This window comes from Ylistrum balloti, unplaced genomic scaffold, assembly GCF_031769215.1.
Source record: "Ylistrum balloti isolate Yb309-2 unplaced genomic scaffold, AGI_CSIRO_Ybal_v1 Utg371532, whole genome shotgun sequence".
Taxonomy (NCBI): domain Eukaryota; kingdom Metazoa; phylum Mollusca; class Bivalvia; order Pectinida; family Pectinidae; genus Ylistrum; species Ylistrum balloti.
This window is the reverse complement of record NW_026782790.1, coordinates 8,352-34,924: the sequence shown is the minus strand read 5'-3', so window position 1 is coordinate 34,924 and position 26,573 is coordinate 8,352. Positions and strand designations below refer to the sequence as shown.

Genomic DNA, 26,573 nt, shown 5'->3' with positions numbered 1-26,573 from the left:
TTGCATGCATAGTGGTTCCACTTTTTTTCTATGATTTTTGTGAAATCCTGAAATCTGTGGAGTTCTGCAGTTCTACTTTCTCCCATGAGTTTTGTGACATCCTGAAATCTGTGGAGTTCTGCAGTTCTACTTTCTCCCATGAGTTTTGTGACATCCTGAAATCTGTGGAGTTCTGCAGTTCTACTTTCTCCCATGAGTTTTGTGACATCCTGAAATCTGTGGAGTTCTGCAGTTCTACTTTCTCCCATGAGTTTTGTGACATCCTGAAATCTGTTGAGTTCTTTTACATTAACATAGGTTATCCACTTTCTACCATGAGTTTTGTGACATCCTGAAATCTGTGGAGTTCTGCAGTTCTACTTTCTCCCATGAGTTTTGTGACATCCTGAAATCTGTGGAGTTCTTTTACATTAACATAGGTTATCCACTTTCTCCCATGAGTTTTGTGACATCCTGAAATCTGTTGAGTTCTGCAGTTCTACTTTCTCCCATGAGTTTTGTGACATCCTGAAATCTGTTGAGTTCTTTTACATTAACATAGGTTATCCACTTTCTCCCATGAGTTTTGTGACATCCTGAAATCTGTTGAGTTCTGCAGTTCTACTTTCTCCCATGAGTTTTGTGACATCCTGAAATCTGTTGAGTTCTTTTACATTAACATAGGTTATCCACTTTCTCCCATGATTTTTGTGAAGTCCTGAAATCTGTTGAGTTCTTTTACATTAACATAGGTTATCCACTTTCTCCCATGAGTTTTGTGAAGTCCTGAAATCTGTGGAGTTCTTTAGCAGTAACAGTCCTTCTGTGAGTTTCCACTGACTTCATGAAGTCTGATAATGTTACAATCCTGGGTAGAACCTGAAATGTTACCTGTTCACCATGAATGCTGGAGTCTAGCAAAATAACCAAGGGCAATAACTCTTGTCAGGTCAATGTACCACATGTGAAGAGAGGGAAGGGCTTTGTTTTAATGAAAATTATACCAAGTTTTAAACAAAGTTACACAAAAATTAAACTAAAACTGAGAAAGTATACAAAATTATATCACTGAAAATCAAAACAATAACAAAAAAGAACAGCAACACCACCAAAAAATAATAAAATCAATATCCGCGAAAAATGAACTTCAGATTATTTTTTTATGATTTTAAAAGTTTCTCTTAAACACATGAATATAATTTTCTGACCTATATTGCCCCTACCTTGTCAGGTGGTAGATCTGTAATGCAAGCTTCTACAGTTCCCTCACTGCCCTCCTCAGCAGGGATGAAACTGCCATCTACAGAATTGAGAATGGAAAAATACTTGATGAATGAAGACGAATAGAACATCAAAACAGCCAGGTGTAACATATATCTGTAGGGGTGAGGGCTAACATTTATGATTCTGTCTACATCACTGATAGGTGGCTTATTACTGTCTCACAAATTCAAATAGCAAACTATTAGAAATTGCTGTCATGAACTACAAATGTACATGTCTGTTAAAATTTTATGCTATGATTTTATATAGAGTATATGGCATGGTCATGCAACTTAGAGTTATGATGTTTAGTTTGCACTTGTGAAAAGTATTTTGCCCCGGCAGCTGTCAAATGTTGGAGACATTACTGTTACTGATAATTCTTGTTAGTAACTTTTCTATTCTCTACTTCAATGTCCCTCTAACAAAAAGTGGAAAAGGGCAGACACAGACATATTGGCTTTCTAATTGTTGTACATCATGTATATGGTTTCAGGGTCTCAATATTTGTTTTGTATATGGCCGGGGACAGTAGAGTCCTAACTGGCAGCTTTTTGTAGAAGTATTGCACATTTCTCTTTTGAGTTGAGGGGAGAATTTGACCTGAAGTTGTCTTATTTAAACACAAACCATTAGAGATTACTCCTTAAAATTAGCACACAAATATAAGATTTGATTGGCCTCAAGCAAATTGTTGTTTCCAATTCTTAGATATAAAGCAATTCCTCAATGACCTGATTATTTACCTAGATGTTGGCTTCAAAATTGTGTCAAGGTTTCTGAAAGGACTAAATTGAAGTTTTTGTTTGAATTACCTGGTTGTTGTTTCCAAAATGTAGATGTTTGAAGATCCCTAATTGGCCTGAAGAGAGCCTCCAGCATCATGTTCGCTATATCACTGCCGGAGTAGCCTTCAGTATTGGTACCCAAGACCTGCCATTCTTCCTTTGTAAAATCCAGCTTGTTACCGATAGTGTGGATCTTCATCAGCTGTATACGAGCTTGTCTGAGGACAAATGTATATACTTGTACAATTTATAAAATATGTCTCTAACTGATAGAAGTTTACAACAATGTACAAAAATTACAAAACAAGTTATTCTAACTATTAATTTCTGTTGTTGATGGAAGGGAGTAAGGGGTCTTACTGTGGTAGGATACTGCAGTACCCAGGAAAAACCCACATGTTTGGGTAGTTCACTCCATAGCTTTTCAAATATTTTGGGGTATTCTAACCCCTTGGATTGCAAATTCAGTAGACACAATTCACTATTGTAAATAAATTACAAATATACAGTATGCTTTTCAAAAAGGAGATATTTATAGATTTAGAGATACTGTACTGGATATAATGAATTAACAAAGGGGAATTAAAGTCTGTATAAGGGAGATGCTAGCCCAATGATTAAAGCAAGGGGAGGTAACACACTCGGGTCCATCAAGTCAATTTTTTCAAGAATTCAAAAATTTCCTTGTTGTTGCAGATGCAAATTATACTGCACATTCCAAACCTGGGAGACATTGTGAGTGTTTTGACCAAGGGGTAGAGTACCATGAAATTTTTTTTGTAAAACAGTGTTCATCAAAATCTTATTTTCACAGAAATTTCTAATTTCAGAAATAACTGTAAGAAAACTTGGAGTAGTAACATACCAGCTATCTTTGAACATTTTTGTGTTTCTATAACTTCAGATGTAAAATATTCAAATTTGACAAAAGACATTTAATCATTGTTACTTATAGCACAGCTTGAATGTAACATTCCTACAAACAACACCAAATATATTTCAAAATACAAAGCCAAACTAATGGGAGACAATACAATCATCAGCTTGCCAGTTAGATGTCCAGTTAGAGCCCATTAAACATGACTTGTGTCAATGACCTTTTCCTTAATTTCTATTTGAGAGATTAGATTTATCCTGAGGTCTGTCTTTAAGGCAGGTTTCTACATATAAACACCAATATGACAAAGCTCTATCAGGGGAAATAACTAAGGGATTCTCCACACTGATACAAACACCAGGTGGACACAATTTACTGATGATATTATACATCATCTAATCAAATAACATACTTGTCTGGCAGTGGAATATAAATTCTTTTTTGAAATCTCCTTAGAAAAGCAGAGTCCAATTCCCACGGGCAATTTGTGGCACAAAGAAGGAATATTTTGTCAGCTTTGTCAGAGTTGTCTGCCCCTTCCATTTGTCTGAGCAGCTCTGTTTTTATACGTCTTGTGTGTTCCTCTTCTCTGGAGTTCCTTTGACGACTGATACTGTCTATCTCATCTATAAATATCACCTGTATAAAGGACAGATAACTCTGGATATAATTCATGTCAGATAGTGGTCATACAATCCTGCCAATGAAACAAAGCTCTCAGAATTAATGTCTTGACAGAATTTTCTTAAAGGGACAAGTGGATTGATAGAGGAATTGATAAATTGTAAAGGTTAGAAAATGGCTAAAACATGAATGTCACATTGTAATTAACATTAGTGACATTGGTTGGTTAGTTACAGATTGTCTGCATCTATGACTCTTCCTATGTCTGGGCATTGTCTCAATGACGACGTCAGGGTTCTGGCAACGTGAATATTAGCAATACTGCTTGACATATTGATGTTAATAGGAACAATGTCTTTGACCTTTGATTTTGAACCTTTACATACAATTTTATCAAACATTAAAGTCTCCAGAGTGATGATATTAAACTAGTAGGAAAACAGAGTAACATTTATATGGATATAAAATGAAGGTTATCAGGAAAATTTTGCTCTTCCTTATTTTTCTGTCACCATCAAGACAATAATGAATTTTTTTTTTTAACTTTTACTTACTGATCTTCCTTTCTGAGTGGTAGCATGTTGGAAAAGTTCCTTAATTAATCTGAAATGAATACCAACATGACAGAAAAAACTGCAAGAAAATACCATGATAGCAACATAATCATAATCCAAACTCAATTCCTTAAACCTAGGGCAAAGTATGAAGAAAAGAAAGATTTTCAAGTAGACTCTTGAAAAAGAATAAGAGCAGGTGTCCTGGAAGAGTACGTGTCTACTGCATAATTGACGACAATTGCCATGTAAACCTTGGTCAATCCAAGTAAGCAATGTCAAATTCTCCAATACAAACAAGGTATACAACAACAGAACCACAGGCAAACTAACAACATCAAACACATCCAGCTTCATATCACCCAAGAAATAGAATATTTCTAAATGAGATCCCTGTGGCAACCTTAAAACTTTCCCATAATTTTCAGTAACTTGCATTTTTTTAATCCCTGTGTTACAATTTGTCCGTCAGTTGACAACTTCTTGTGCGAAAATCATGATAGTGGGAACAGGCCCTTAAATATCAAATCTGCTGTAAAATGTAAATGCCATAGGTTGGAGATGCAGGGACATTGCTATCCAGAAATGGAAAATTGACAATAGATAAATTGAAATCATCACGTTTATCATACAGTTTGGTGCAAGGTCTTTGTGACCCATTTTGATAAGCTCTTCTATAAATTAGCCTTGTATAAATTAGCCTTATATAAATTAGACTTGTATAAATTAGCCTTCTATAAATTAGACTTGTATAAATTAGCCTTCTATAAATTAGACTTGTATAAATTAGCCTTGTATAAATTAGCCTTGTATAAATTAGACTTGTATAAATTAGCCTTGTATAAATTAGACTTCTATAAATTAGCCTTGTATAAATTAGCCTTGTATAAATTAGCCTTGTATAAATTAGACTTGTATAAATTAGACTTGTATAAATTAGCCTTGTATAAATTAGACTTTGTATAAATTAGACTATAAATTAGCCTTGTATAAATTAGACTTGTATAAATTAGCCTTGTATAAATTAGACTTGTATAAATTAGACTTGTATAAATTAGCCTTGTATAAATTAGACTTCTATAAATTAGCCTTGTATAAATTAGACTTCTATAAATTAGCCTTGTATAAATTAGCCTTGTATAAATTAGACTTGTATAAATTAGCCTTCTATAAATTAGACTTGTATAAATTAGCCTTCTATAAATTAGACTTGTATAAATTAGACTTGTATAAATTAGACTTGTATAAATTAGACTTCTATAAATTAGCCTTGTATAAATTAGCCTTGTATAAATTAGACTTGTATAAATTAGACTTGTATAAATTAGCCTTGTATAAATTAGCCTTGTATAAATTAGACTTGTATAAATTAGCCTTGTATAAATTAGCCTTGTATAAATTAGACTTGTATAAATTAGATAAATTAGACTTGTATAAATTAGCCTTGTATAAATTAGCCTTGTATAAATTAGACTTGTATAAATTAGCCTTGTATAAATTAGACTTGTATAAATTAGACTTGTATAAATTAGACTTGTATAAATTAGCCTTGTATAAATTAGACTTGTATAAATTAGACTTGTATAAATTAGACTAAAATTAGCCTTGTATAAATTAGCCTTGTATAAATTAGACTTGTATAAATTAGACTTGTATAAATTAGCCTTGTATAAATTAGACTTGTATAAATTAGACCTTGTATAAATTAGCCTTGTATAAATTAGACTTGTATAAATTAGCCTTGTATAAATTAGACTTGTATAAATTAGAATTGTATAAATTAGCCTTGTATAAATTAGACTTGTATAAATTAGCCTTGTATAAATTAGACCTTGTATAAATTAGATAAATTAGCCTTGTATAAATTAGCCTATAAATTAGTATTTAGACTTGTATAAATTAGCCTTGTATAAATTAGCCTTGTATAAATTAGACTTGTATAAATTAGACTTGTATAAATTAGCCTTGTATAAATTAGACTTGTATAAATTAGACTTGTATAAATTAGCCTTGTATAAATTAGACTTGTATAAATTAGACCTTGTATAAATTAGACTTGTATAAATTAGACTTGTATAAATTAGCCTTGTATAAATTAGCCTTGTATAAATTAGACTTGTATAAATTGTATAAATTAGACTTGTATAAATTAGCCTTGTATAAATTAGACTTGTATAAATTAGCCTTGTATAAATTAGACTTCTATAAATTAGCCTTGTATAAATTAGCCTTTTAAATAATAAATTAGACTTGTATAAATTAGACTTGTATAAATTAGACTTGTATAAATTAGCTATAAATTAGCCTTGTATAAATTAGACTTCTATAAATTAGCCTTGTATAAATTAGGAAATTGTTGTATAAATTAGACTTTTATAAATCAGACTTGTATAAATTAGCCTTGTATAAATTAGACTTGTATAAATTAGCCTTGTATAAATTAGCCTTGTATAAATTAGACTTGTATAAATTAGCCTTGTATAAATTAGACTTCTATAAATTAGACTTGTATAAATTAGCCTTGTATAAATTAGCCTTGTATAAATTAGACTTGTATAAATTAGCCTTGTATAAATTAGACTTCTATAAATTAGACTTGTATAAATTAGACTTGTATAAATTAGCCTTGTATAAATTAGACTTGTATAAATTAGCCTTGTATAAATTAGACTTGTATAAATTAGACTTGTATAAATTAGCCTTGTATGAAAACAGAAACAAGTCAGCCAACAGAGTGTCTCAGTCAGTTCACACAAGTATGCCAATAGTCAGATTGAAGATCTTAACACCAAACTTGAAAAGGACAATCAGAGACTCGATCATGTTTATGATTTCGTCCTCCCTATATTTCTCCTTTGATGTGGACATATAGAAGTATTTAATTTCTGTATCAAGTGAAAACGTCCAGAACCAGAATAGAGAAAATTTATTGTGACATAATTTGTGAAACTATGAAAATATAATTTTTTTTTTTTTTTTTTACACAACTTTGATAATTAATGTATCATAACTGATGCAACATTTGTGATCTCTGGAAGGATTGTTTCAGTAGACATGCAGCTATTTCTTTTAACAAATTTTGCGAACACTTTCAACACACAAATATCTGATTTCACAAACACAGGTACAGAAATTTCTTTAAATTTGTGAATGTTAAGCTATTAGAGACCTGGACTGGTAACCAAATCAAAATGAATGCCATCAGGAGTTATTTCCAAACAATTCATCACAAATGATTTGAATATGCAATAGATTATCCTCAACTATTAATGCAAAAATTAATCCCGCACTAAATATAGGTGATTGTTTTGATCAGTATCCAATATCACTTTTGTTAAGTTGTCTGTATCCAGGGCAACACACACATAGTACTAATTCTATTTGTTATTACTCAATTTAGTGACAATCTTTCCAGTTAGTTGTAGAAGCTTTTTGATCGTAGTCATCGTGTTTAAATCTAAACATTTTACATCTACATTTGATTACTTTTCAAGATTTTTTTATGATGAAATTCAAGTGAATGTACAATATTTCACAAATTTTTTCTTGAACATAGTTTAGAAGGATCTTAGTAGAGTTAGTGTCTTGATTACTTTTCGCTTTCTCCAACCCAGCTGGATACGAGGTCAGAGCTGGACACACAGTAGAATGATGAATTTATCTCCGAGGAGATGGCATGAGCCAAGCGTGACTTTCCTGTACCTGGTGGTCCATACAGTAGGATACGTCGCCAAGGCTTGATAGCACCTGTACAAAAAACCTGATGTATATTATCTGTGTATACTATCAATGATTCAGTTACTTTTAATTTGAATAATTAAATATGTTGATAAAAAAAAACTTCTGTATATGGAGATTTCTCCTGACTCAGAACTAGAGTTAAAGACTGTATCTTTTTCTCATCTGATAACTCATCTTATAATTTTTGTTGAAATAGTTATAATTTCATTTTGTAAATATGATGCAAAACACAACTTTGTTAGTACATATCATTTGCACCTCACGAATATTAAATTAACAAAGAGTAAATAAATAAAGATCAAGTAATTCTTTTTTTTCTTTTTTGCAAATTTTAAATTCAAACTATTTATTTTAAATGCTTTGATACCTGTGAAGAGATGAGGGAAGTGTAAGGGCATTATGATTGCCTCGCGAAGAGCCTGCTTGGCATCACTTAGTCCTGCAATGTCTTGGAATGTCAGACCACCCTTTGTAACAATAGTGTCCTCAATAGCAATGCGACGTTGTAGTTTCTGTGTGTCATCTTCAAAAAACAAATCAGATTTTGTTTAGGATAAAAATCAACAAGCTTGATCTATATTGCAAATATGCTTTTTTTTTGGCTTTATGAAGATATATTATCATTTTTCTCTCTCTCGTGTGTGTGTGTGTGTGTGTGTGTGGGTGTGTGGGTGTGTGTGTGTGTGCGTGTGCGTGCGTGCATGCGTTTGTGACTTCATTTACCCTACGAAAACGAGGTACCAACCCTGAGTACACTCCCTTAAAGCGAGGTACGAAAATAAAGCTAGGTACTTTTTCCTGTTACCTCGCTTTGCGCACCCTGGTATATGCTTACAAACTTTATTCTAAGTCCACAGTGTTTAAACAAAATGTCACTGAAGTGAGGTACTGTAATGTACCTGACTTGGCTGGTTCAGTGTTGTCACACAATGTTTAAACAAAATGTCACTGAAGTGAGGTACTGAAATGTACCTGACTTGGCTGGTTCAGTGTTGTCACACAATGTTTAAACAAAATGTCACTGAAGTGAGGTACTGTAATGTACCTGACTTGGCTGGTTCAGTGTTGTCACACTGTGTTTAAACAAAATGTCGCTGAAGTGAGGTACTGTAATGTTGATGAAGTTTTAGACACATTAGTCAGTATTGTCATCTTTTATCTGAAGTGATGTATATTATGTATGTATATACATGTACATGTAAGCTACATTGTATACATCTTTCTCTGCTATTCTTCTGCTTCAACATAAAATGGAATACTAACAAGGCAACTTATTGGTTTGAGTGATGTTTTATAATATTTTTGTCTTTTAATTCACTGTGTGATTGTAAATCTGATGTTACCTAAAAGTAATGAAAATAAGGTAATTGATGATTTCATTGTTATTACAATAATGTTTAGTTTTAAACTTAATCAATATACTATAATATAAAAGAAACAATGTACGTGTCAAATTGTCTCCTTTGAAGTAACGGTTTATTGATAACCACCAGTTATAAACATAGAAATCGAGGTCATTTTAAATGATACGCAAATCTACCTCTCAATGCACGTAAAGTGTTTGATTGTTAAAGTTAAAATATTGAATCATCTACGGTGATACAAATACTTACAGTTGGATTTCTGGGTGGAAGAAAAATGAGATGAATAAGATAAAAGAAAACCAAAGGGCCTGCATTGCTCACCTGGTTATTTGGCCATTTAATAAAGAAATATGACAAACAGCTTCTGATTTTAATTTCTCTGTTCTCCATTTTTCTCTCACTAGGTTGGGGGTGGGAGGGAATTGAGGGAGGGGGGCCCCAAAACTTATTGTTTATACAAAACTGATTCCTTCACCCAAAAATGCATCCCATAAAATTTGGGCAATATCAATTCATTCCTACAGGAGGATTAGGGTTTTAAAGAACTTGCAAAATTTCCCTTTTTGAGCCCTGACCCTAAGATCTCTGGGGGCTGAGAATCAATCCAAGCACAAACTTTGTTCCCCTTCACCCAAGATCACTTATGACCAAATTTGGCTGAAATGCAATCATTCCTAATGGAGAAGTAGGATTTTAAGGAATTTGCTCTATTTCTGCAAATGGGCAATGCTCCTCATACCCCAAAGGCCTGGGAGCCACTGTTTATAAACAACTGATTCCCCTTTATCAATGAATACTTCAGACTAAATTTGAGAAGGAGAAGGATTTTAAGAAATCTGTTATCATTTATTATCATTATACTCTATTGCCACTGTTGGGCCCTGCCCATTCCACCCCAGGAGGCTGAGACCTTACGCTATTCAAGATTGATTTGGCTTCATCAAAGAATGCTTCAGGGCCCCGCACTCCTGCTCATACTTAAAAAAAGGAAAAAAAACCATTGTATTTAAAGCAAACCTATAGTCGTCTTGCTTCCCAGTATGAGACTAAAACGTTTACCTACCACATGATATAGTGCCTTTCTCTGGCCTTCCTGTAGATGCAGCATCTCCATCACAGCTAGGCTGACTTGAGTACTTCACAGTCTGAGTGTCAGAATTTAGCTGAGATATTTTCTTATGTAGAATATCTACATGAGAGCCCAATGATGTTTCCAACTGTAGTAAAATTCCCTACAATAAAGTCTTTATTATTCTACTCTATCATGACAGAATCTGCTCCAATGAAAACTGTTCTAGCTACTGTATGCAACACGTGTAGAATTGCTGGTATGGCAATAAAACTAGGTATAAAGTAAAACCTGTAAAATATTTCAAAAAGCTTTCCTGAGCAATGATGTGGAAAATCCATCTTAATTTCAAAATTCAAATTTCCCTCTAAATCAGGTTGAATTAGTAAATCCTGCTCCTGCCCCAGAAGTATACATGGATGTGTGTGTGATGGGATCACATTTAAGTGTGCATGTATAAACATTGTATGTATACAATGTATGTATGTACATGTACGTATATGCAGGGTTTTCCATAATTTTGTTAGTAGTAGGCTGTGTAGTGAAAGTAGGAGGCTGGCCTGCCATGTACGTGTAGTCGTGTATAGTGCATATGATATGACAAAATGGCCGTTCCAAAATACATATTGCATAACATGATACAGCTAAAAATGATCATGTTCAGACATATGATATGACAAAATGGCCGTTCCAAAATACATATTGATCCGGAATCGATGTTCAGACAATACTCTTCCTTGAAAACTTTGCTAGATAGAAGCAATGATGATTCATTGAAACAATTTTTTTTTCAGATTGATAAATCAATATAAAATCTCTCAGTTACCTAAATAACGTATCACATTAATCTTTTTACTTTAGGTTGATCATGTTTATTTAAATTTTCCTTAAATTTCTATGAAAGGTTTGGGATATCAGAATATGCATGCATGTACATATCATTTTCTCATTGTCCTCAGAAACGCATCTTTTTTCATGTTCCTTTTTGAATACCGTGTAAAATGTATCACTCTCAGAGGCAGACAACTGCTGGATAATCTGTCGACACCTAATGACATTCAGACACATCATCTGGACATCAATGTTGCTAGTCTTCTGGCCTTCATCAAGTGTTTCTTGTAAACTTAGACAGTTAGAAAGCACATTATTAATCATCAAGCTTCCCTATGGAATCACATGGAATATTTACATTATGTTTCAGAAAGAATATTTGTACACAATTCTATCTTAAAGCAAATAAAATGTAAAGCACAAAACAAACATTTTACCAATGAAAATTTGAAATTACTGTCTTATGCAGTTTGTATATATTATAAATAATTCCACAAACCAAATGAATTTTCATAGTGCAAACTGTAAATACAGTTTACAATTGTAAAGCTGAATCTACTCCTAGATCAAATAATAAATAGCATAAGTTACCACAGTTGATTTCTAGATACAACTTGACAATTTTTCAGCGTTAAGGAATCTTCCTCCTTTCAAAAATATCCTGCCAAAATAATGAACCCTGACCTTACTGGGCCAATATGAAATTAATTAATGATATAAAATGTACTAAATGTCATAGCCAAAAAATATGATTATGACTACAGACATCAGTATGGAGTTCAACTAAACTGTTTCAACACAGAGTACAGTGATAAATCTATATGCGAGTCCAGTGTCCTGTGCTAAGTCACATATACAGTAATTTCCATAAATATCTGAATTTTACATTATGTAATCCATTATTTTGGCGTTTGAATCAAAAAGGAATCATAAAATAAATGGAGGATTGGTCATTGTGATTCAGTGTTTTATTGCTTTGAGTTGAAAACTGGGCCAAATACTCACCTCAAGAGGGCTTCTGAATCCATGTTCAAAACAGCAATTGCAATAGAGAAAAAGTAAACAATTAAACATGAAATAAAGTATTGAATCGCATACATGTTGGCCTTTGCCAGACATTTTTACAGATCAAGCGAGAAAACTCTCAGATGATGATTTAAAATTTGGTACATTTTGCCCAATCACATCTACAGACCTACATCGTTGTGTATATTCTTCAAAAATGTACTTACATTGTGTAGAATAGAGTCCTCCCCTAATTTGTACATATGTAACCTAACAATTATTTCAGTTATTGTTATATTTGTTATATTCATTTGTAAGCAGAATTATTTCGCTTTTATCGAGATCAACATCCTTGCAACTGCCAGGGTCATGTGAGGTGGGAAAGCCGTAATGCTTGTACAGATAACCGAAAGCGACACCTTGAAATGTTACATTGATATGAAATTTACCTGCATGCAAACTGAGTTCTGGGTCAGCGTCTACATTCCGACTCGCGTTCATGTCCATTTGCATTTCTTTTGGGTCCTCCATCTTAAAATTACCCAATATAGATCATACAGACACTTGAATATTGGCGCGCGACAAATGTTTGATGTAAGCGTCTTAGTGATACAAAAATGCAGAAAAATGGCAACAGCACGAAGGCGGAGAATTACAAATCGCAAAGCTGGGGCTACTGGAGACCCGGTAGGTTCTTATATAAGTGAGTAATATGAAGTAGGCAATGCCTAAAATCGAGCGCAAGTTGATCAAGAAGATGCACATTTTGAACAGCCTGATCCATGTTTGCACTGAAGCGTGTTTTTTTTTAATTTGTTGTATATTTCGCAATATTTGAACAAAACATCGACACATACAAATGTACCAATATATCATCAGCAGCAGCAGCAACACATCTTCTTCTAGAAAACATTGTATCACCTTGATCAGGCGGTGGTTTGGTGGCGCAGTTGTAACACACTTGTCTATCACCTAGCCATTCGGGGTTCGATTCCCCGAAGGGATAGAAAGGATACAGGTTTCCTCCCAAAGTTCGACCCCTCTCTTGCTTACGACAAGTGTGATTTTTATAAGTTGAAATAACAAAGTTTCCATATGTAAGTAAGTCATGCACATACAATCATACACCATGAAGGCAGACAAAGAAGAACAAAACAAGGACGACAAGATAATGCAAAATGTGACACTTTCCGTTCGCGAAACTGTTTAAAAGAAAAACACAATCATATATATATATATTAATATTACAGCAAGTTAATTTCTAATTGTTCCATACAAAGTATTGAAATGGAGAACTTCTACTAGAGTACTAGCTTGATGCCTGTACAAAGTACTGAAATAGAGAACTTCTACTAGACTACTAGCTTGATGGCTGTACAATGTTTTGAGTATCGGGTAATTACCTTGAATGGTTTAAGATAAATGGTTTGAAAAAAGTTTTGTGGTTTGGCCTATGTTTCCATGGTAACAGAAAAAGTATTTAAATGGAAATCTTCCCCATAGCAAAACAGACTTCTAGCTTATAAAGTGTAAACAGTTTTGAGCAATTACCTTGTCAGAGTATTGGCTCAGAAAAACTGAAACTTTGATGAGGGTCATCAGTTTCAATGGTAACAATAAATGTATTAAAAAAGTCACTGACAACATATCTAGACTATAACAATTGATAAAAAGATCTTCAAAATAAATGCATAAGAGTTTCCCTTTAAGAGTTACAGATATTGCAGAGAGGACTTTCTATCATCTTTGCTTTAAAAAAAGAAGGTATTTTGTCAAAATATGGTGAAAGACAATATATTATAGTTTTAGTCGGATTTGTAAAGTTGGGGCTTATATGTTTACAAGTTTTCATTATTAAAATCACAATGTTCTCTCTCCCCGTTTTCTTATCTCTTTGCTATTGAGAGCTTTCGTTCTGTTCATTAACAAATCATAAAATGCTTCAGAACCTTTTAGTTTTTTAAGCAATTTGAACTTGTCCTGGTAGCAAAAAGAGGGTAAAGTTATAAACACTGTTGAGACTATTCTGTTATACATTGTAATTAAGAAAATCAATATAAATATATATGTTTAAATAAAATTCTTATGAAAGCCACAATATATTACATAAACTGCATTATTCTGGATACCCCCCCCCCCCCCACACACACACACAAAAACAAAAAAAAATCACCACTAATAGTTATTTTATCATTGTGCCTTATAAGTGTTTGCTGGAAATTTTCAAAACATTCAAATACATGATCATAATTAGCTATCGAAAGAACATCCTCATCTTGCAGAATTAATATAGTTAGGAGATGGGCGAGTTTTTCGTCAAATCGGGACCTTACGTCACTTTCCGTGAATGAGAAACACATCGTCTCGTTCATGGAAAGTGACGAAAGGTGCCGAACATTAAACCAGAAATCAGGTACATCAGAGCACAATCGAGCTCAAATCTTGAATGGTTAAAATTGCAATTTTTCAACGAGATATTTGTTATATACGTTTCAAACCATTAAAGTATATGTTTGTTAAATTCATCTGAATTATTTAAGACTTTTAGTATGATTTCATTTCTACATGAGAGCTTAAAACGATATTTTGTTGGTCAAAATAATTTTTAATCCATTCAACGGGTCGGCAGTTCTCATTGCGTGCTGCGGCAAGTGTATTGTGGGTAATGAAGTTCCTGCCACACTTCCGTTTAAAGTTGGTCCTATGGGCAGGTTGTTGGAGTTGAATTATCACACACACACACAATACCATAAAGTGCTTGCTGCGCTCACTATGATATCAATGTTAACTTATAGTTGAAGTGAGTGTTAAAATGATAGTTTCTGATTTTAGACTGAAGTGATACGGGAGTTATTAGTTTTGCAATTCGGTGTCGGGGGAAATTTGTGTGTGAAAATTGTAGGACATTATGCCTAATAAATCAAACCACAACCGACATCCCAATCCCATCTCCCCGACATAACCCCAATCCCATCCCTAACCAGCCTATGTCTATATGTCATTGTATACCAGGTTGTGTCGAAATGAAATTCATTCATTTATTATGATTTCAGAGAACTGAATTCTGTTGATATTGGACCTGCAAGGGGAAAGTGTTTCGGGGCAGATGATAGGCTAACATGGACTCCTGGATTACATCCTGTCCGGATATTAGACTACACAGAAACTAATGATGGCTCAGTGAAAATCCATTTCATAGGTAACTGTCAAATTAAATGTTTTCAATTTATTAATTCCAGTTGAAACTCTTGTCTTAAGTCAGAGTTAAATCAGAATTAACAATATCTATATAAAGCCCTGAGAATAACAATTGGTAAATATGATATGTATATCAATGAAATATTTAAGTGTTCTTTCAATCATACTGCTTTCAAGATCTGTAGACAGAACTTCGCATGAATTTGGAAATTCCCTCTCAGTCATATATACAATATTAATATTTAAGCACATATTCATAATTTGCTAGTTTTATTTTGATTTTATGATGCCTTCGCCATTAAATTGGGGGTGGGGGGAGGGAGGGGGATCGAGCATTGCACCCATGTCCATCTGTCTGCCACATTGTGCCCTGTCCCAAATCGCTATATAAAGCGATCCACTGATTATAGAGTAGCAGAGACATTTTGATAGTTCTATATCATACAAACTGAAGTATACCGATCAGGGGTTAGCAGGAAAGCATGGATGTTTGCCCCGCAGGAACATCAAAGAAATATGACTTCTGATTCCAACAACTTTTTGTAATGTGTAACAAAAACCAGTGACGTAATACACAGAATTATCAGAGAAGGATACGGATTGCGGACCAGATTATCATTATTGATCCAATACATTACATCTCCTCCCCTTTTAGCTGAAAACTACAATGTTGATTATTGAAACAGTCATTCATTAATTACTTGTCCTGTTATCTGTTCTGAAACAAAGAGTATAAAGTCATTGGCAGTTCAAATTCACTGCTCCCGAAATATGCTAACCTTGCACATATAAATTAAAGTCTATCCAAGAACATGAACTAATTAACCTTTTCAAAACAAATTAACCAGTTTGTAATTCAAAACAACTTGAAAATGCTTAAAGCTCACTAATTAAGAGTTCACAAAAGTATAGCATGGTTTCATGTGGCATAGTCTTTCAAGTAAGCCGGGGCTTTCCTCACTCTCTGTGGTCTCGGAGAATGTGTCACCATTGGTGAAGTGTTGACTTCCAGTATGGGTACTTGCGGATCAGGAGTACCTACCTCATCAGACTGGGATCTAACTGATTGACCGTCAACATCATCAACAACAGTGTCTGACAGAGTCAAGATAGGTTCAAACACCTCAGGTTCTGGGTTCAAGTCCTTTTCGGGTGTCAGACATTTTCGAGTACCAAGATGATTGACATGACGCAGCACAACAATTCCATCTGGGAACTGGACAGTATATGACACTGGTCCAGTTTTGCTGACAATCTGACCATACAACCACTTTTGACCACTGTAGAAATTCTTTACGATCACATCCTGTCCCACATCGAGATCGCGACCTTTTGCATGCTGATCATGTTTCTGTGACATCTGTTTATTCTGAACGTGCTGCCTGACCCCACTAGTGTTAGGATCTCGAATCAAATCAAGTACGGTTTTCAGTTTCCTGCCACACAAGAGTTCTGCTGGAGTCTTTCCAGTAGTAGATTGTTGGGTTGTTCTGTAGGACAACAAGAATCTCTGGAGCTTGGTATTCATCGTACCTGGTGTTCCCTCCATTTTTTTCAAACCTTCCTTCCCCACACAAACATACATTTCGGCTAAACCATTCGAAGCTTTGTGCTTTGGTGCAGTTTTGATGTGTTTGATACCATTAACGTTCACAAATTCCGTGAACTCCTCTCTAGTGAAACAAGTTCAGTTGTCTGACACAATGGTGTCGGGCAATCCATGTTGTGCAAAAGCTTGTCTAAGCTTCTCTATGGTGACGGCTGACGTTGACGTCCCTGAAGAATACACTTCCAGCCACTTGCTGTAAGCGTCAACGATAATCAAAAGCATTTGACCTTTGACAGGACCGGCGTAATCTATGTGAAGATGGGAGCATGGCCTCTCAGGCACCTGCCAAGGGTGCAGCGGAGCAGCAGCAGGTACTGCCTTGACCATCTGACAGTCTGTACACGTTTTTACCTTGGTTTCAATTTCATGGTCCAATCTCGGCCACCAAAAGTAGCTACGAGCAATGCTTTTCATTTTCACAACCCCAGGGTGTCCTTCATGGAGCTGTTCCAGTAACTTACCTCGACCCGGTGGAGGTACAACAATACGATTTCCCCATAAGACACATCCATTTTGTAGGCTTAGTTCTGTCCTTGTAGTATGGACGCATTTCCTCCTCGGTTCACCGCACAACACCTTGTAACACGGAATCATCGTTTGTCTGCTAAACAATGTCTTTTGCCTTGACAGGTGTGGACTCTAAGTAATTCATGACCAGGATGGTGTCGCCTGGTATGGGGACATACGTTTCCGTATCTCCCAATGGTAAACGACTGAGTTTGTCAGCATTTAAATGCTTTTTCCCTTTGCGATACCGAAGTTCGTAATCATAAGGGGATAAGAATAGAGCCCAACGTTGAACTCTCGGTGAAGCTATCTGTGGGATGGCTCTGTCTGCTCCCAACAGACCAAGCAAGGGCTTATGATCTGTATATATGGTAAATTGACGACAGAACAGATACTGATGGAATTTCTTAATCCCGAAAATTACAGATGCGCCTTCCTTGTCCAACTGAGAATAATTTTGTTCAGCCGGAGCTAAGTTTCGCGAGGCGTAATCTATAGGCCGTTCCTCACTGCCAACAACATGTGACAACACGGCTCCCAAACCATATGGTGATGTGTCACATGACAGGACTAGATCTTTCTCTGGATCGTAATGTACAAGCAATGCAGAGGATTGAAGCATCTCCTTTGCTTGTTTCCTGGCCTTTATCTGTCGTCATGTCCACTTCCACTACCTTTACTAAGAGTTCATGCAATGGTGCCAATACAGTTGACAAGTTAGGTAGATAGCAACCATAGTAATTCAACATTCCTAGGAATGATTGCAGTGCCTTGACATTGGTGGGTGCTGGCGCTTCCTTTATAGCAAGTACATTTTCCTCAGTGGGTTGAATACCATCTTTGTTAATTCTATGACCCAGGTAAACAGCCTCTGGAGCTATGAACACACATTTTCCCTTTTTAAGGTGAACTCCCGCGCTTTCTAACCTCCTCAGAACTTCCGTCAAGTTCTGCAAGTGAAGATCCTTAGTATGACCTGTTACGAGAATGTTGTTGACGCGCACCACAACATTCAGTATGCCCTGTAAAATGTTCTCAATCATTCACTGAAAAAATCCGGGCGCGGATGAAATTCTGTAAGGTAGTCTGTTGTACCGGAAAAGGCCCTTATGAGCATTAATGGTAGTGTATTTCTTAGAGTCTTTGTCCAGCTCTAACTGTTGATATGCTTGACTTAAGTCAAGTTTTGTGAATTCCGAACCTCCACCTAGTGTAGCATACAGGTCTTCAGTTTTTGGTATTGGATAATTTCCGTGCTGATTCTGAGATTGACTTCTAGGGGGATTTGAGCCATGATGATGAACACGATGGACTGAACTCGCTCCTTGGGCTTCCATACTATGTGCTTGCTTGGAAGACAGTTCCATAGTACTGGCTATAGTTCTCAACTGATCAAGAGTTAGTTCATGACCTTTATCCAGTAATTTAGTGCGTAGCTTGCTGGAATGACTCTTTTCAATCACCGCGTCCCTAATGTGTTCATTCGGATTGTCAAATTGACACAGGGCTTCCTTTTGCCTCAATCGCGTTATGAACGGATTGATTGTTTCATTATCTTCCTGCCTCATTGTTCTAAAATGTTACCGTTCGTAGGGCACGTTTACTTTCGATTCAAAGTAGTTACTCAGAGTTTGTTTGGCTTTCTCATACGTATCGAGAGTTTCGCTCTGTACCTCTGCCAGGGTATAAAAAATGTCCTGTACTTAGATGCCTGCACAGTGTAACAGCAACGCCTGTTTTTGATCCTTATCAGTGACCCCTTTCCCCAGTGCGAATAACTCAAACCCCTTGTAGATTAAACTTTTCCACACCATTTAACTCAATTTGAGCCATTTCTACCCTTTTTATATACCATTCACGTTCTTTGTGATTATCATCGCCAGAATGAAGTTTACCAATCAGGGGTTAGCAGGAAAGCACGGATGTTTGCCCCGCAGGAACATCAAAGAAATATGACTTCTGATTCCAACAACTTTTTGTAATGTGTAACAAAAACCAGTGACGTAATACACAGAATTATCAGAGAAGGATACGGATTGCTGACCGGATTATCATTATTGATCCAATACATTACACAAATATTTTTGTATACTATATAATTCCATTTCTGTTACAGGTTGGTGTAAAAAATATGATTGACTAATAGAAGAAGATAAATTGGAACCATTCATTGAAACTGAAAACAACCCTCAGGCTCTGGAGGATCTAGGTGTCCTTATCAAAGAACACCTTACTGTTGGTACCAAGATTGACAGTATCGTATGCCTAAGGATTCCATTAGTTGAGAAAGATTTTGAGATATTAAGAGATGTTGCAATTGTCAACAAAGTGACAAGATCTAGGACCACATATACCATTTCATCCAGATTTATGTTGACCAAAATTTTTGGGAAAACTTGGGACTACTGTGTGTTGAATGCAGAAGGGGACAATTGCTATGTTAAGACTGCCACTTTGGAATTCTATTTAAGAGTATGAAGAGATTTCAGAGAATATGAAATCAAGAAGCAACCTGAGAGTGATCAACTGGAATTGAAAGCTTGTTCAAATTCTAGAGGAACACAGCTAGTGTTTACTTTTGTTAAGTGTGCCAGCAACCACAGAATGTTGCCACATCTCCTTAATGACCCCTTACTTGGAATAATCAAAAGACTTTTGTTTTTATGACTTTGTTGGTTAGAAATGTTAGTTATACTATCATAGAAAATAGTTGTAATTTCTAGAGAAATTTTGTATGAGATTTTATCATCAGATCAGTTTTGGAAGAAAGCTTCAGATCTAAAAACAGTTGAACAAATTTCTTTAGCTGTGCAAGAGCATTGTACACTTAAACTTTTGCCAAATGACCTTAGTCTTAAATATTTAAGAGCAGAGCTTTTCAGATTAAAGACAAAGGCTTTGAAAGCTAAAGTAAAGGGTGGGAATCAGATCAAGAAGTTTAAGGAGGGACTCAGGTTTACAAAATATAGTTTGGATGTCATGGTTGACAAGGAAGAGACACAGTTAATGGTTGAGACAATAAAGGCAGTCAGTCAGAGGCAGTTAGAAGAAAAAGAAAACAATGACTTAAGAAAAAAGTTATGTAAGTTTAGTTTAGCAACCGAAACTCAAGAAATGAAAAAAACATTGAAGCGCAAACCATTCACAGAATGTACGCCTGGGTATCAATCATACTTAGGTAACGAGACACAGATAAGTGTAGAACAGCATTGAGTTTTCTGACAGAAAATAGGGTTACTCCTATTTCAGTTACAGTTATGAAAAATAACAAAGAAGAGGTTTTGAAACTTTTTGATTATGAGTCTAAAGAAAATTCAGAGTTGAATCAAAATGTTGATGACATAAATACCCTCGTATACATCTTGGATACTTTCAGTATTAGTAATGAAACGTACCATGAATTGAGTATGTTATTTAAAGCACTTCCAAGAAATTATGCTATCAGTAAGGTTGTGGCTGAATTAAATTCTAAGTTCAATATTGAAATTACTCCAGATGGTCTTGGTGTTCAACAATCTCTGAAAAAACACTTGGTAAATGTGTTGTGTAATATATTAGATATGAACAAAAACTTTGCACCAGATGGAGACAACAGAATTAAAATTTCCGGGGATTGCACTAATGTGGGAAAGAGAGTTCATGTTGTAAATGTGACTTTTTTTTTTTGTTTTTTTTATGGTCATGTGGTTCAGCGCGGTGGATTTTACTGTGCCTTTACTTTATAGATATCAACCAAATTTGTCATAGATGTCTAGTGCTATGTAATCTATCATTATACAGACTTTTCTGTGGACATTTCTGAGGTAAAATACGTTTGTGGACTATGATTATCCTGGGTATGGCTCGAGTTGACCACAGTGACCACTACTCACTACGCTACCCGAGCAACATACTTGTGGGAAACTTTACCTTTGTCTGGTACTGGAGCCTCGGCTGGTGTGAAAACCAGAACACAGAGTAGCAGACAAAGTGATATTGGTTTGGAGAAAAAGTCTACTGATAAAAGACTGGATGAAATTCATAATATGCTATCTATGATGGTTACCAGAGACTTCATGGAAACGAAGCTACAGGGTTTAAAACAAGACATAAAGCAAGATAACAAGGTGTTGATAGAGAAAATGGAAGGACGTATATATGTTCTAGAGACAGAGAATGATCACTTTAAGGAAAGAGTACGTCTTCTCAAGAGCCAGATTGACAGAATGGAAGTCAGATTCCGTGAACTAGAATCAAAACATAACAACCTAGAACAACATGGCTGGAAAAATTCGATACGGATCATAGGGATTCCAGATACTAAGGAAAGAGAGACAATTGAGGAATGCATTATCACCAAGTTCACCCACAGAACAAAGAAAATGACTGTCTTACATACACGGAGGAGTTTTAAAAATTCAGGGACTGTGATCTTTGAGGATCTTACCAAGTCTAACCAGGGGAAATGGAGTGAAGCTTACAAACTGAATTGTGTACAGAACACTTATAGTTTGGACAGCAAACTTTTTTGCGACTCTCAAAGACGGGCGGAAATGAAGACTTTTGTATAACACCATCATCACGCATGAGTTTCTGATGAACGATGCTAACATTCGCTAGTTACATGTGTGTTGATTAGGATATATAGTTCAGCATGGGACTACAGACAGACACCTTATGAGTGTCTAGCTAAACTTATCTCAGTTAAGTTCGTCTGATTGTGAATAGTGTATAATTGTGGTGCGAATTTCTTTGTGAATGTGTGGATATATTTTCGAACGCATGGATTTTTAGGATATTTACTTACTACTGTACTTAAAGGTAAGAATAGTTGCAAACATGTGTAATTTGTACATATATATAGATTTACACGTATCTATGCATGATAGATAATTCATTTATGTTCTGTACGTTAAGTACATAATATAGTTCTAATTTCCTATCTTTAGAAACAAGTTGTGCTCTATGTAAATTGTAATATTAGGTATCTTTCTTAATACTCTTCTATAGATAAAATAACGTATTTTTATTGCACCTGACAGCCAGAGCGTCTGTGAACGTCTAGATCGTGTCGCTATCGCCAGGTTTCTTCACTACACAGGTAGTTAATATTGTAAGAATTAAGTGCATACCAGCATACTAAACATGTATAACTTAAGTCCGTGATGAAACTTAAAATTACAGGCACTGTGACTCGCAGTATATTATCGTTTCTATCTCCCTTTCCACTATCATGTCCTTCTTGTCATGAGAGGTACCTTAGTATACATTGCTAGATCTATCTCGCATTACAAAATATCATTATGAATGATAATGTCATCAATATATTGTCGGCAAATTGTCAGGGCTTGTGTAATAGGTTTAAGAGAAAAGATGTATTTTCGTACTTGAGAGAGAAAAAATACCGTATTTACTGTTTACAGGACACCCACTTTACTGCTGAACAGGAAAATATTATCAGGCATGAGTGGGGGTATTTTCGTCTATTTTAGTTCTTACAGATCTAACTCTTGTGGGGTGGCAATTCTTTTAAATAATAATTTTGAAGCTAAAGTACATAAGGAAAAGAAAGATCTTGGCGGAAACTTTATTGCTTTGGACATAAGTATGGATGGGTCTAGGACAACTCTTATTACACTCTATGGACCTAACCAGGATAGCCCGGACTTTTTTAATCAAGTTATTGAGACAGTAGATAGTTTTGGGAACGAGAATATAATTTGTGGGGATTTCAATTTAGTTTTATATCCGTCAATAGATTACAATAACTATAGACCAATCAACAATAGCACAGCTAGAGATAAAGTATTGCAAATTATTCAAAACATAAATCTGATAGATACTTTTAGGGAACAGCATCCAGATACCAGGCCCTATGCTTGGCGAAGGGTAAACCCAGTACAACAGGCTAGATTAGACTTCTTTCTTATTTCAGAATCTCTATTATCTAGTGTTAGTAAGTCCTGGATAGAACCAGGATATCTATCTGACCACTCAATTCCAGTTATATCTTTAACTTTGAATGAATTTTAAAAAGGGAATAGTCTTTGGAAACTTAATAACTCTTTATTGTATGAATCTGAGTACTTGGATTTAGTTAAAGCTTGCATTAAGAATATTAAGCATCAACATTGTTTACCCATCTATAATTTAAACTCTCTTAACCACATTCCTGATAGTGAACTACAATTCCTGATAAATGACCAACTTTTCATAGAAACTCTTTTATTAGAAATAAGGGGTAAGACTATATCATATGCATCGTTTAGAAAAAAACAAATTAATAAGAGAGATGACGATATTAAAAAAAGCTATTGCTCGGCTAGAGACTGAAACTGATCCAGATCAGGGACTTTTAGAGGGACTTAGAAAAAATTGGGAATCTATTCCATCAAAAAAGATAAAAGGTAGTTTAATTTGGTCAAGGGCAAAATGGGTAGAGGAGGGAGGAAAACCTACTAGTTATTTTTTAAACTTAGAAAATAGAAATTTTGCCTAAAAAATCATCCCAAAAATCCAGAAAGAAAATATTTTGATACCAAAGCAGGAAGATATTCTGTCTGAAGTTAGTTCTTTTTATGAAAATTTGTATAAGTTTAGAGAGGTTAATGATATTGATTTAGAGGCTCATCTTTTGAATTTTAATGTTAGAAAGTTGTATAATTCAGAGTCAGATAGTTTAGAGGGTCAAATAACTTTTGATGAGGCAGGAAAAGTTTTAGAAGATATGAAAAATAATAAAAGTCCGGGGTCAGTTGGCTTTACTGCAGAATTCTTTAAAGTTTTTTGGAAATATATAGGTTTTTATGTTGTACACTCTATAAACTATAGCTTTTTAGCTGGGCAGTCACACAACGACATGCTGTAATTACATGTATTCCAAAGGGAGACAAACCTTGTCAGTTCTTAAAAAATTGGAGACCTATTTCTCTTTTAAATGTGACTTACAAAATAGAGTCAGAGGTAATTACACGTAGAATTAAAACAGTGCTAGGTAATGTTATTAGTGAAGACCAGACTGACTTTTTATCAGGGAGGTGCATCGGGGAAAATATTCGAACATTGTATGATACTATGCAGTATGCAGAGGAACATAATATTCCTGGTTTGTTATTTTTAATTGATTTCGAAAAAGCGTTCGACTCAGTCTCATGGAATTTTATTGATAAAGTAATGGGGTATTTTAACTTTGGCAATGATATTAGGAAATGGGTCAAAACTTTTTATACCAAGTGCTTCTGTTAATCAGGGTGGTAATATCTCGAAGCATATAAACATTCAGCGTGGTTGCCGCCAAGGGGACTCTATTGCACCCTACATCTTTATTCTATGTGCAGAGATCCTGTCTCGAAACTCCTTCCCAGCCTGCCATTCCGCCCCTATTAGAAATCTTTTTCAAAAGTAAAAAAAGAGTCAAAAGACTTCTATAATTGTATCATCCCAGCAGCACCAGAGCCTACTGGGTCCAGAAAATGGAATCTGCAATTTGATTTTCATGATGTGAAATGGAAGAAAATATTCAAAATACCATTCTTACTTACCTAAAATTCTAAACTGCAATGGTTCCAGGTTAGAATCATACATAGATTTTGGCAACAAAATTTTTTCTTTATTAAATATACCTAGTTGATAGTCCTTTATGTACCTTTTGTAATCGGGAAAATGAAACAATTGTGCACTGTCTCTGGGAGTGCCAAGAGGTCCAGACATTACTTCAGCTATTTGAATCTCTCCTTGATATTTTATTTATTCCGTTTGCGTATAACAAGGAATCATTTCTTTTTGGAATAGTATTGCAAAATTGTACTCCTGTTGATAATAAAATATTGCTTGATTAAGTTTTACATATATAAAAGTAGATGTATTTGTAATTCTCTCCACCTTAATGCAGTTATCAATGCCATAAAGGACCATTACTGGACTCAAAAATGTATCCATAGCAGTAAAATGGATCTCTGTAAACAGCAGTTTGAAGTTGATTGGAGTAAATGGAAGACCATTTTGGAACTTTAGTAAGTCTTTCCTGGAAATTGTTCATCTTCAGTTACAGTAAATTTTTTATTGGAATTATACTACTATTAGTATTCTACTGTTTTACAGTGTAATAGCTTGTAAAGACCCTGACATCATTTGCCTACAATTTTTGTCCACTTTGAAAAGGTTTTCTTCTAATACAAAATTTATTGATGCTTCTTCTGTCTATTATTCTTCAAATACAAAGCTGTGTGTCTCCTGTCCAGAGTACCTCTCTCTCTCTCACTCTCTCTCTCTCCCTCTCTCTCTCTCTCTCTCTCTCCCTCTCTCTCTCTCTCTCCCCCCCTCTCTCTCTCTTTCTCTCTCTCTCTCCCTAACTTCCCATCTCTTCCTTTCTCTTTCCCTGTCTGTCCACTAGGATAGAATATTTAAATACATGCATATATTTGAGCGTGTGTGTGTGTGTGTGTGCGTGCGTGCACGTGCGTGTGTGTGTCTTGTGATACATTGTAGATAGCTGAACTTATATGGTATGTACATTGTATAGAAAAGCTGAACTTATATGATATGTACATTGTATAGAAATTAAAGTGGTTATATTGAGTCATACATGCAAAAACACTTAACTGCAAATCTGATGATAATGATGATGATGATGATAATGATGATGATGGATGTATAATGTTATTGTTGATGATGATGATGATGATGATGATGATGATGATGATGATGATGATGATGATGATTGATTGTTTACAATGTATTGGAAAATAAAAAAAGGGGGGAAATTGTTGAATAACTAGGCCTAGTGCATTGCTTTCCGGAACTTTATACACGTCATACTATTCTACTTCTTACTATCATTTCAAATTTTCCGATTATAATGTTGTTAAAGAGCATATTTTCAAAAAGAAGAAGGCTTCTGGATTACAGACGTCGATTGACAAGTTTTTCAAACAAAATAAAGTCGAATCGGGTGACCACACTAAAAGTGACACATCAAAGACCGAAGGTACATGTAACCAAGATACGGAAATTGTCATGGACATTTTCGCGAATCAAAAGAACAGAAAGTTAGATTTTATAGCTTGTTGTTAAATAAATAAAAAAAAAAAAAAAAACTGTCTCAGAAAACGATTCAAAACATCTGTGAAATCATGGAATTAATTTTCCGTCGGGGGGCGGCCCCTAGACCCCTCTCCTGGGCTTAC

At 35.0% G+C, this 26,573-nt stretch overlaps 2 protein-coding genes across 2 annotated transcripts; both read right to left on the bottom strand.

Annotated features, from left to right (window-relative positions):
- Window positions 1-732: 732 nt before the first annotated feature.
- On the bottom strand, window positions 733-12,626 carry LOC132562848 (uncharacterized). Its single transcript, XM_060227624.1, has 11 exons — window positions 12,545-12,626; window positions 12,096-12,108; window positions 11,253-11,382; window positions 10,254-10,422; window positions 8,194-8,349; window positions 7,679-7,832; window positions 4,086-4,134; window positions 3,320-3,546; window positions 2,058-2,248; window positions 1,203-1,279; window positions 733-858 (listed from the first exon to the last, which is right to left on the bottom strand). Exons 1-11 carry the CDS (start codon window positions 12,624-12,626, stop codon window positions 733-735), a joined length of 1,374 nt encoding a protein of 457 aa, XP_060083607.1.
- Window positions 12,627-16,980: 4,354 nt separating this feature from the next.
- LOC132562846 (uncharacterized protein K02A2.6-like) lies at window positions 16,981-17,496 on the bottom strand. Its single transcript, XM_060227621.1, has one exon. It carries the CDS (start codon window positions 17,494-17,496, stop codon window positions 16,981-16,983), a length of 516 nt encoding a protein of 171 aa, XP_060083604.1.
- Window positions 17,497-26,573: the final 9,077 nt, after the last annotated feature.